The sequence below is a fragment of the Ruditapes philippinarum genome, unplaced genomic scaffold (genome assembly GCF_026571515.1).
Source record: "Ruditapes philippinarum isolate M1 unplaced genomic scaffold, ASM2657151v2 ctg134_1_1_1_1, whole genome shotgun sequence".
NCBI classification, from domain to species: domain Eukaryota; kingdom Metazoa; phylum Mollusca; class Bivalvia; order Venerida; family Veneridae; genus Ruditapes; species Ruditapes philippinarum.
In genome coordinates, this window is record NW_026852258.1 from 681268 (window position 1) to 694245 (window position 12978).

Here is a 12978-nt window from a genome sequence, read left to right on the forward strand (position 1 = left end):
TAATTCAATCAAAGTTTTGAACCGAAGCTAATTTATCTGGGTAAGCTGTGCATATTAAATGTAACAAGACCTAAATTGTTCGTTTATTCGGGATTAAAATTCACTTTATTTTCTGTGCGGGACACCTGCTGAAACCTGACCTTGAACTTTTCAGGAAGTCATGTGATCAAAACTTCCCTTGAGCGGCTAGTCAGAAAACGTTTGATCTAAGCGTCAGTAAAGCAGTGCTTGTTTTCGTGGATAATTATGACTCTCTTTCGGAAAAGTCGGAGTAAGGGTGATTTACAGCAGGAGTTTCATACAACCGTCAGGTTTTTGGACGATTCTGAGCCAATACAGTTACCTTTTAAGGTAAGTTTACGTAGAAATTCCAACACCGGTTAGTTTTGTTTTCACCTGTCAAAATGCTGTATTCAATGATCAGTCATGCGTAGAGTTGTGTTTTTTTATGAAAATTGAGGTAGATGCAAAGTTTAGATTGATGGCTAAAGTGTGTGAATTCATATCTTTGCGGGGGATAAGCTGTAAGCTATAAGTAATCTGTACCATGTACAGTGTACTTTTAAATTTTCACACCTGTGAGTGTGATGCTGACATTCTTGTTGTTTTGACTTTTCTGAACACTTAAACAAATGTATATATGTTTCTAAAGACCAGTTATGTTTCTAAAGACCAGTTAATAATAACTATTACTGGGAGGCAAATGATTTCATTGAGCACTCCTTGTTTGATTTTGATGCCGGGCATTTAAAATGGTAATTACTAATTCCTTAAATGCCGGTATGCCTAAAATACGAAAGTGAGATTTTTGACGAAAGTGAGCGAAAGTGAGCGAAAGTGACTTTTAAAATGGTAATCATAACATTTTAATAGACTTTTAAAACAAACTTGCAGTTTGTAGACGTATATTATTAGAAAATAATTATATTAAATAACAGAAATAATCATAATGATGATTTAATCGCTACTAATTTGCAAAATTTCTATACACAAGTTCTTATTTTCGCTCACATTGAATAATACGAAAGTGACTTATAAAATATTAAATATTCTGTTTTAATTGAAATTTTTACTAAAATTACAATTTGTAGATGTATATTATCAGGACTTGATGATATCTATTTTTTAAAATAATCATTATGATGATTTAATCGCTATTTATTTGCATTATTTTTATACACAAGTTCAGATATCTTCCTTCGCCCAGATTGAAAAAATACGAAAGTGACTTCAAAATATCAAATATAACGATTAATTTAAATCTATATTAATATAACAGATTGTAGACGTATAGTTTTGGAATTTGATAATATCTATTCTTAAAAATTATCATTATGATGATTTAATCGCCATTTATTTGCCTAATTTCTATACACAAGTTCAGAAATCTTCCTTTCGCTCACATTGAAAAATACTTAAGTGACATATAGAATATTAAATATACTGGTTAAGTTGATTTTTTACTAAAATTGCTCTAAGTAGACGTATATTATCAGAAATTGATAATATTCATTTTCAAAAATAATCATTATATATGATGATTTAATCGCTATTTATTTGCATAATTTCTATACACAACTACATAGATCTACAAATTATTATGAGGTTTTAATATTCATGCATTTTCTTTATTTCTATATAGCAATATCAGAGATCTTACTTTCGCTCACTTTCGTATTTTCAATGTTAGGGAGAGGAAGCGAAAGTGATTTTAAAAATATCAAATATAGCGTTTAAATTTCATTTAATATTAATAATGCAGTTTGTAGACGTATATTATCATAACTAGTATCTTTAATCAATATGATTTGATCTTCATTTATTAGCATAATATTTATACACAGGATAAGACATTGATCTTCCTTTCACTTTCTGTGAGCCTGACGAAAGTGACTTACAGAATATTAAATATAGCGTTGAAATAGAATTTCATGATAATATTGCAGTTTGTAGACGTATGTTATAAGCTATAGTAACTATCATTTTTATAAAACTAAATATGTTAAGATGAATATGTAAACTATAATTGGCAAAAACATGAATTATACAATTTATGCGTTAGGGCCCCGATTTACAGTTCTCTATTTCTTACATCGTCTTTTTCGGGCAGTTTTTAATTTTTGATTAAATTTAAGATGGTGTTACCTAACATTTAATATTCTGTTTATATATTATATTGTAATAATACTGTTTGATTCTAATGTAATATAAATCCGTGGTGTAATGTAGGTTTTAAGTGAATAGTTGTATATATGTTTGAAAATGCATGTATTTGAATGAGACAAAATAAAGTATGAATATGTTTACATGCAAACACGTGTTGTCATATCATTTTCGCATCCACTTTAATTGATAGTACACACGACGGTGACCGCATGACGCTTTAATCCCACTAAAGTATTATTATAATCCAATCATAGGTATGTAACTGATGACACTTGCCCGGTTGTTTATTGAGTGGACAATTTTATTAACCTTTCTTCTGCACAACCATAGATATCTTGCACGGATTAAAGTGGCAGTTATTATGCTCATCCAGGTGTACATGAGCAATGTACATGTTAATTTGAAAAATAATTTGGAATTTCCCATCATTGTTAAAATAATATTTCACTATGGAAAAAAGGAAATAAGTAATCCACGGAATTTTCTATAAATATCGTACTATATATATCGGTAAAGTTCAATCTTTTTATAAGTTAGGATTTTTTTTTTACATTTTGTGCTAGTCATTTTTATCATCACTTATAGGTCAATCACCATGAAAACATGAATAATAATGAAAATGACTCATTTGTTTTTTTTATTATAAAAAACATTAATATCGTGAATATTGACATTGACTTTCGTTCGATTAAGTCACTTTCGTATCGTTCAATGTGGGCAAAAGTAAGATATCAGAACAGGTATACAGCAATTATGAAAATACATGGATATTAAATCATCATAATGATTTTTTTAATAGATTTTAATCATTTCTGAAAACATGCGTCTTTCAGCGCTATATTTGACATTTTTGAAGTCACTTTCGTATTTTTCAATGTAAGGGAAAGGAAGATCTTTTAACTTGTGTAATGCAAATAAAGGGCGGTTAAATCATCATAATGATTTTTTTTAAAAATAAATATAATTGACTTCTGATATTGTACGTCTACAAATTAATTGCAATTTTAGTAATACATTCAATTTAAACAGTATATCTGATATTTTGTATGCCACTTTCGTATTTTTCAATACAAGCGAAAGGAAGATCTCTGTATATAACTTGTGTTAGAGATTATGCAAAATAAATGGCAATATAATCATCATAATGATTATCTTTGAAAGTAAATATTATCATTTTCTGATATTATACGTCCAATTTGTGCAATATTAGTAAAAATAATTTCAATTTAAACGGTATATTTTATAAGTCACTTTCGTATTTTTCAATGTAAGCGAAAGGAAGATATAAGAATTTGTGTATATAAATTATGCAAATAAAAACCGAATAAATCATTATTATGATTATTTTTTATAATAAATATAAGTAATTTCTAATAATATACGTCTACAAACTGCAATTTTATTGTAAAAGTCTATTAAAACGTTACAATTAATATTTTAAAAGTCACTTTCGCTCACTTTCGCTCACTTTCGTCAAAAATCTCACTTTCGTATTTTAGGCAAACCCCTTAAATGCTACATGCTTCTTTAACTTGCATAAGAGTCAAACGGTTTGCTTAATATGATGTTTTCACATTGTACTAAATGTGATGTTGTTATTGCTCTACTTCGACAATCCTGGGATGCTATTGTCTCTTTACTAATTAAGCAGTAAAACACTAAAACTACTACATTAAATAGAAAATAAAGTGAAGATAACTTAATAAAAACCTCCTTTTTTGTTTATCCATTGTAGTATAAAAATTAAATAAAGAATTAATTTCATTACTTTCTATTGGCTCATTATATAATATTGTATCATCTCAGTGGCTAGAATTTGATCAAAATGTGATTACAATTATATCCGACCTATGGCTTAAGTATGATACAGTCATAAACTCATAAAGTCTTATGAATATGAATGTTGACTGTGTAACAACTAACATTAGCTAATGAATTAAGAGCTATTTCCTATTTGAGAAGTATATATAAATAGCTTTTTGAGATGAGTTTTAAGTTAAAAAGCATTGATGTTGGTAGTGCCACATATTATAGTATCAAGTGAGTACCACTTGGCTTGATGATTCAGGGGTTAATGACATGTTGAGAAAACTTACAAAAAACAGTTGTAGATCATCTGTGAAGTGTATGATATTTTTTCAACATTGTGCCGTTATTTCAATAATTCACACATTTTAACCTTTTTGTAAAACTCAAATTTGCATCCAATCAAATAAACTGTATAATAATGCTTATTATAAATGGATCATTGTAAAGTTTTCTTAAATTTATGTACCTGTGTTTACAAACAAAAATTAGTTTTAATAAACCCTTATAGCGATTTCGTAATTTCTCATACTTTAAAGATTTTATTCATATAATACAGAACACTTTTCTTTTCTTATTATATCCATGTGGCCTTGATAGGTACAATATTATTAAAGTTAATACTCATATTTAAGGAAGCAAAGCATGATAATTCATTTTGTTAACAATCTATAAATAACTTAATGTATTAAGGTTTTACACATAAGGAAGTTTCTCTGTTTTTATACCCTTTTATGTTTGTCTACAGATCATATACATGTTATATTTGCACACTATGTCATGTAATTATATTGATTTATGAGTAACATGCTTATACAGACAGATGGGGGCAAAATTAATGATTAAGCTAAAACATTATACCATTTATAGAATTAAGCATACCTTCTTACATGCATGGACTTCAATATTGTAGAAGATTGCACATGTGAAAAATACATGTTAATATTGATTTGTATTAAATTTTGGAATTCCATTCTAATTGCAAAAAGTCAGCATAAAATTGATTTCTAAAATTAGCTCTTCTTTCTTCTTTGAAAAGCTTCTTTGTTGAAAATTCAGAACTGTATGATAAATTTTATGCAAGACATTGTTAGAATTAAAGAATGCCTACAGTTACTTTTCATTCAGTTGGTAGTATTAAAATTAAACATAAAAAACACATAATTATATATTACTGATATGGAGAAGACTGAAAATACAATAAAAACACCTCAAGCAAAGATATATTCTTTGATGCATGCTGTCAAGTTAAAAATATAGAAAGGAAACTTTACTGTAGAAACAGCATGAGTATGATGTTTGAAAATTGTATTTTAAGAAACAGTTTGTAAAGATGTGTAAAATTTATTGAGCAAGGTGTGTTATTTTGAGAGGGTATTAAGAATTCATGTATTGATTTAATTGACCTATTTTTTATGAAGGTATACATTTAAATTAAGTGTATGGATTTTAAACTATAAAACGTTTTTTTTTTCTACAGCAAAAAAGATTCTGTTCACATCTTAACAAATTGAGTGTAAAGTTATTTATTAGTGATAGTAGTAACAGAGTAAACTCTACAAACTTAAAGGTGTCAAATATTTTTGATATCAAATACCATGGTTTAGAGTTTGGTATATTTTGTTTGTGACATACTTAAACGTGTAATATAAAACCACAACATTGTGGCAATGTATTTTTTTTCTCATTTAATTGACATATAGCTGTAGGTGTGAAGATATGTTTTAATATAAGATGTGCATTGAGGGTGATAAACCTTCAAAAGGAGATAAAATTCCAGTTTAAAATTTTGAAATTATTGTCAGTCTTTTAAAGATTAACTTTGTTAAAATCATGTTATATTTATACCTACTTCTTTTTTCATGTATGTGTGTTTGCTGCATGTTTTTTTATGGGTAAGCAATAGACATACACAATGCTACACTGAAAGCATGCATAAGATTTTAATATTCTTCTGTATTAGAAGAACTAAAGAAAGTAAAATTTGTTGCTTGAGGTTACCCCTAAAAAATTATTTTTTGTATGTTTTAGCCTGCCCAATTGTTTGCTTTTCCCCGTTTCTAAGGAAATATAAGAACATCTCACAGTGGCCAAGTGGTTAAAGTTGTTGGCAGCAAATCATTTGCTCCTCATGACTGTGGTGTAAAGGGTCATCAGATTGTAAATATGAGGAAATTATTCAGCAAGATTTTGGAATTTTATTTGTTTTACTGACATACCCATAGTTCTTGCTTCAGCATTCACATTTAAAAATTCTTCATGTTATTTAGTTTATTGATAAAATAGAGAAAAATGGAATCCCTAAAAAATGTCCAAAATGACAAAATTGAAAATGTTGCAGGCTTGGTTTAATTGAGCATGTTCATTGATAACATCTGAAGTTTCAGCATCATTTTTATATCACATTGTAAATTTTTTAATTATTTTTATATTGGAGTTACACCATACTTTTAAGTGAGTGAAAAAGCCATGATTTCATGCATGAAGTTGCGGTTAAAATGATAATGATATTACAGAAATTTCAGGAAAAAGGCGTAGTTAAAACCTATTGGTTTAAATTCTTGCCTAAGTATTCATCAGAAGATGTATGTGGGCTGAAAAAAAAGATAGTGAATTGTTTTGACTTAATTGCCTTAACCTTTAAATGTTTGTGTTTTCTTTAAATAGAAATGTTATGGTGAACTTGACACAGTTGTCAGATTGATTAAAAATATGAAAGTGATGTCAGTTTATCCTTGTCTGTTGAATTTTTGTTAAATGTACTTTTCCTGGTTTGAATTTAGATTTAGCCATTATATTACTTGAAGAAATTCTAAATTACAAATACAATGATATATGGGCAACTTATTAAAGCTCTTCAATTGAAATTTATAAGGGAAAAATTAATCTTTTGCTATTTTACTTGACTTACATTTTGGCCTAACTATAAGATATATCATGATATACCTTAAAGATAAAAGTAATAAAGTAATTTATTACCTCCAATTATTATATATATGGAACATTATACTCAATATTCTATTAATTGGATACAGAAAATGCCATATTTAATTACATCCCGAGGGATTTTGAATGTTAGATCAAAGGCAGCATCTTTGGTGTTGCTACATGCATGTTTTTATGCCCCCGCCATGTAATGGCCGGGGCATATAGTGTTACCCTGTTCCGTCATTCCGTCCTTCCGTCCTTCCATCCTTCCGTCCTTCCGTCCTTCCGTCATTCTGTCATTCCGTCATCATCAGTTTCCGTTCATTATCTTAAGAACGGTTGCACACATTCAACTCAAATTTGACATATGAATATGTCATGACAAAATACAGGTCAAGTTCGAATTTGGTCATGGTTCGATGATTTTTGACAGAGTTATGCCCCTTTTACTTTGAAAATAATATGAAATTTCAGTTTCCGTTCATTATCGCCTCAACGGTACAACACATTCAACTCAAACTTGACATATGGATATACCATGACAAAATACAGGTCAAGTTCGAATTTGGTCATGGTTCGATGATTTTTGGCAGAGTTATGCCCCTTTTACTTTGAAAATAATATGAAATTTTCAGTTTCCGTTCATTATCTCCCCAACGGTACAACACATTCAACTCAAACTTGACATATGGATATGTCATTAGAAAATACAGGCCAAGTTCGAATTTGGTCATGGTTCGATGATTTTTGGCAGAGTTATGCCCCTTTTACTTTGAAAATAATGTGAATTTTCAGTTTCCGTTCATTATCTCCCCAACGGTACAACACATTCAACTCAAACTTGACATATGGATATGTCATGACAAAATACAGGTCAAGTTCGAATTTGGTCATGGTTCGATGATTTTTGGCAGAGTTATGCCCCTTTTACTTTGAAAATAATATGAAATTTTCAGTTTCCGCTTATTATCTCCCCAACGGTACAACACATTCAACTCAAACTTGACATATGGATATGTCATTAGAAAATACAGGCCAAGTTCGAATTTGGTCATGGTTCGATGATTTTTGGCAGAGTTATGCCCCTTTTACTTTGAAAATAATGTGAAATTTTCAGTTTCCGTTCATTATCTTCCCAACGGTACAACACATTCAACTCAAACTTGACATATGGATGCGTCAAAAGAATGCGCAGGTCATGTTCAAATTTGGTCATGGTTCAATGATTTTTGGCAGAGTTATGCCCCTTTCACTTTGAAAGTAATATGAAATTTTCAGTTTCCGTTTATTATCTCCCCAACAGTACAACACATTCAACTCAAATTTGTCATATGGATATGTTTTTGGAATGCCCAGGCCAAGTTGGAATTTGGTCATGGTTCAATGATTTTTGGCAGAGTTATGCCCCTTTCACTTTGAAAATAATATGAAATTTACAGTTTCTGTTCATTATCTACCCAATAGTGTTACATATTCAACTTAAATTTGACATATGGATATGTCAAAGGAATGGGCAGGTCAAGTTGAAATTTGGTCATGGTTTGATGATTTTTTTTGCAGAGTTATGTCCCTTTCACTTTGAAAATAATATAGTTACATCTTAGGAATAAGCAGTCTAAGTATGAATTTGGTTGTGGTTCAATGATTTTAGACAAACTTATCTTTCCTGAATGTTGGAAAAATTTTGTACTTTCAGTTTCAGCACTCATACTTTTAGCCATTATTTTGGCTACAAATATGAAATATGTTATTTTTAAAAGGTTAAGACTGAATAATTTCAGTGTCTTGAACATTGTATGAAAATGGTTTGTGTTAACATTTTAAAGTTTTAAGGGCTTTGAACTTAAAATGAAAAAAATAATTAATGCACCATCTGAAATTTTGGCTGCATGCGGGGGCATCCGTGGCATGATGACACATTTCTAGTTTTTAATGGAATTGTCATCAAGTAGTTACTGGTAAATGATAATGTCTCCTTTGCTTGAGAGCATATGGGAGAAGGTGTGATATTGATTCACTGGCTTTAATGGACTGTAAATGTCATGTGACTCGCTACAAATCAATCAGTAGGGGAAGCTGACTCTTTTATGAGATAATGGGGATCAAAAATAGAGGTTTTATATCTTAAATAATAAGTATGTGTTTATCCATCTGATGGTAGACTTTTGTTTATTTAACTTACAAACAATAGTTACAATACTGTGTTAATGGTCCTTTATGTACTGAAAACTGTCAAGCAAAATGACGTAGATTTATTAACAATATGATTATATTTGACCAGTTCATTCATTGAGAGTCATCAATATGGTAGACTACGTAGCTGCAAATTATAATTTATATTGATATTCCTTTTTCCTCTACCAACACACACACATAAACTTTCACAAATAAAGTTTCAATGGTCCATATTTCTATAAAGAATTATGTTTATTATGTATTATATATATAAGGAATAAGGAGTAATTATTTTTCAATTAATCTTAAAAAGTCAAAAACTAGGACATAATGAGTCAAAATCTGGCACATAAATTTGTAAATTTGTAAATGCTTTAATAAGAGGTGCACATGCATTCTGGTAATTTGGCCTGATTAAAATAACAACAAGAAAATTTCTAAATTCAAAGCAGGTCTGAGTTCCATTACATATATTTATATATTGCTAAGTTGGTCCTGGTGGGGGTGGGTGAAGAAAGGAGAGTGGAGAGGGGAGGAGGGGGGTCATAGTAAGGAGCAATGTATAATAATCAAACTTGATATTTTGACTTTGTTGTTTTCTGTTAGGTGGAACAAATCAGTATTACACACTATATGAGTAATACAGGTATATATGAATCAGTAAATGATGGTAACAGATTGGAATCTCTAGAATCATGTTGTTATGATTAAAACAATACTGATTCATATTGTAGGATATATATCTTTATCTTTGAAAGTTTTTAATAATTCAAGTGATTAATATACCTACATATAATGATTAATATATTTACAGAATATACACCAGTTGTAATGAATCGTGGTGACTGGTCTGGAGTTAGTTTTTGTGCATGTTAAGTTTGCAGAAAACAGTTAGATTAGAAATGTTTTGTTGTCATTGCGTGTTTGAACAGGGATTTGGTTAGTTAGTGGAAGTTTGGGGGTAAATTACTCCTTGCTTTTGATGTGTGACTTCCATAATGTAATGCTTTTCCTTCTTTACCTGTATAATAATGATGTGACTTCAAATGTCAAACGTTTGGCAGCATGTCTCTGACTTACAAATTCTGGCACTTAAAAAAACCTTAGAAAAATTTAGCTTTTAAGTCATAGTGTGTCAGCATTATATTAATATATCCTTTTTGTGAGTGGCCCTGTTACAAAATTTTGGCACATATAAAACTTACTATGAAAAATGCACATTCTTACAGTTGTTTGACATGTTTATGACGTGTTCACTCTTTTGATGTTACCAAAAAGAAAGTGAGACAGTCTAGTACATCATGTATATATGACATTATACTTGATCTATATGAATATTTGCAAATGCCCTGTCAAATTATGTTTGCATATTTAAAATATAACCAGTCTACTGTATGTTTATTATGTATGACTCACATTTATTGATCTTACATATTCTGACACAGTCTAGTGCTCAGCTAATTTTTCACATGTTATATTTATTATGTGTATGGCTGTTTATTACAGTTTACACCAAAGTACATACAATATAATATACTTTACTTTTTGCCTTTGGCATAACTTCATTCTGCCATCGATTTTATATGTGTTAAGTATGCCATATTATTATCTTGTCCATTAACTAGGAATAAAGTATGTTTTGGGAGATGTTGTTATCAGTTTTAAAAACATTTGTAATTTGTGATATGAGCCTTGCTAAATTTGTGTAATGAACTCTTGGTCTTGGCAATTCAAAATGAAATTAAAAGCAGCCAACAGTTTATAGAATTCTATTTTGCTGGCATGGACACAGTCAGGCTGGTGTGGCAATAAACTTCTGGCATGGACACTCATGCAGTGGCATGGCCTGGTTCTTTTCTGCTTGCATGGCACTATTTTTCTGGTATGGACACACACCTAATTTGAACAATAACCTGTTTACATCAAAATTCCCTTCTTTGTGAATTAGGGATCCTTTCACATTCATGATGGCTATCTTCAGCTGTACTCTTTGCTTTTGTATTTATCAATTACATAAGGTAAACCTGATATGGGAAGCCATAAAAATTGAATGGTTTGACCACTGAGTATTAGCTGATGGTCTAACAAGTTGACCCAGTGCCTGGAAGGTAGTAGAATGTTCATTGTGACAACTTGAAAACTCCTGGTAGTCAAGATTGTATCATATATGTGAAGGATTCTTTTTAGAATTAGTAAAAGGTTCTCTGGTGTTATCAATAGTAAATTTTCCTGAAACGATTACCTAAACTCTAAGCAAAAGATGTTGAATATGCAAGATGATTTGACTGGGAAAAAAGAAAATATTTTCTTACCATGGTTAGATCTACAAACTTTTCATTTGTTAATGCAAACATATTGGACAAAAATCAACTGTGTCACCTGACATATTAAAAAATTAACAATCTTCTGCCAATTAATTAAAGTCCTATTTATATTAATGTACAAGATCTAATTCATGTTTTCCAAACTACATCACTTAACATGTGTAAATATGTTTTTAGGTTTTAATATAATTTGTACCATTAGACAGCTGTCTCCTCCTTAATTTGTTTTTCTGTGTTTATTATGATTGATTTCAAGTGTTCAAATTGAATAATAACTTGCTGTTTCTTTGATTTAATTGTAAACAAGTCATCATTTATGATTTTTCTATCTTGTATAACAATATTTCCAAAGTTGTTCTTGGCAAATATGAGTCATAAGATGTTTCTCTTAAATGTTTCACATTGATGGTGAATTCCATAGGAAACATAATAAAACTTGTTTTAAATTTAGAAAAATTAAAGATGCCTATTTCAGAACAGTGTCAATTGCTAGAGATATTGTTCCTTCTTAAATGCAGAAGCAAAGACATAATTGAGCCACGTCATGACAAAACCAACATAATGGGTTTGCAACCAGTATGGATGCAGACCAGCCTCAGCGCATCCGCATAGTCTGATCAGGATCCATGCTGTTCGCTTGCAAACTCTATAACAAGTAGAGAAACCAATAGCGAACAGCTTGGATCCTGATCAGACTGCGCCAATGCGCAGGCTGGTCTGGATCCATGCTGGTCGCAAACACATTATGTTGGTTTTGTCATGGCACGGCTCAATTACATTTACTTGAAAAATGATATAAAAGTTATGATATTAGAAACCTTATAATAATACATGATACAAAATCAAAGAAGGGCTGTGAAGCATGCTTAAATCTAAGATGGATCTTTCAACTAGAAGTAATAAGATATGGCATTTAGTTAATTTAGAATTTATATAGATGACCCTGAGTTTTGTAATTTTGTTTGTTACTGAAAATGATAGCAATATAAATTAAACAACCTTAATTAGCTATATAATTCTACTAGCCATATATAGAGTTAGATTTAAAACAATGCACGATGTTGGATGTCCAGAAGCATGGTAAAACTTTCAGGTATTCTGTCTCATAGACAGATGTTTTATAACAAATACAGACAGTCAATAAAGATACGATTTTAATAATTTAAAGATCTTAGATCTGAAAGAAATTTAAATGTTCTCATTTTTGTCATGTCACATTTTAATTGAATGAAAGATTAAACCTGTTTAAGGAAGATAATTGATGTCTGGTGTTTGATATGCTTTGTGGAGAATGTCACCAATCAATATTGATCTGTAGCAGTTGACAGGGAGACCTGACCAGAGAACCTGGGCTTTGAACATGTAATTTACTGTCAATATAGTTAAAGTTCTCATTGATCTGTCAATTTTCTTTACTTGATTTGAATTTGTAGGTAATTAACATGTAGTAAATGGGAAGAGAGAAAACACCACAGGCTTTTCAAAAGGATCAAAAGTGGTTATTTTTTGTTACCAGTATTGACATAGACCTTATGTAATGTTTCATCATGTTTGACAAATTCTTTAATGTTTTATAATT

General features: G+C 30.1%; 1 protein-coding gene across 1 annotated transcript in view; it reads left to right on the plus strand.

Moving 5' to 3' along the window:
* The first annotated feature begins 34 nt into the window (after positions 1–34).
* Positions 35–12978, plus strand: part of LOC132754509 (FERM domain-containing protein 5-like) — a 106311-nt gene continuing 93367 nt past the window's right edge. Inside the window, exon 1 of the mRNA XM_060745152.1 lies at positions 35–351. Coding sequence (XP_060601135.1) covers positions 247–351 — 105 coding nt within the window. The 5' untranslated portion in view covers positions 35–246. The remainder of the gene's footprint in view (positions 352–12978) is intronic.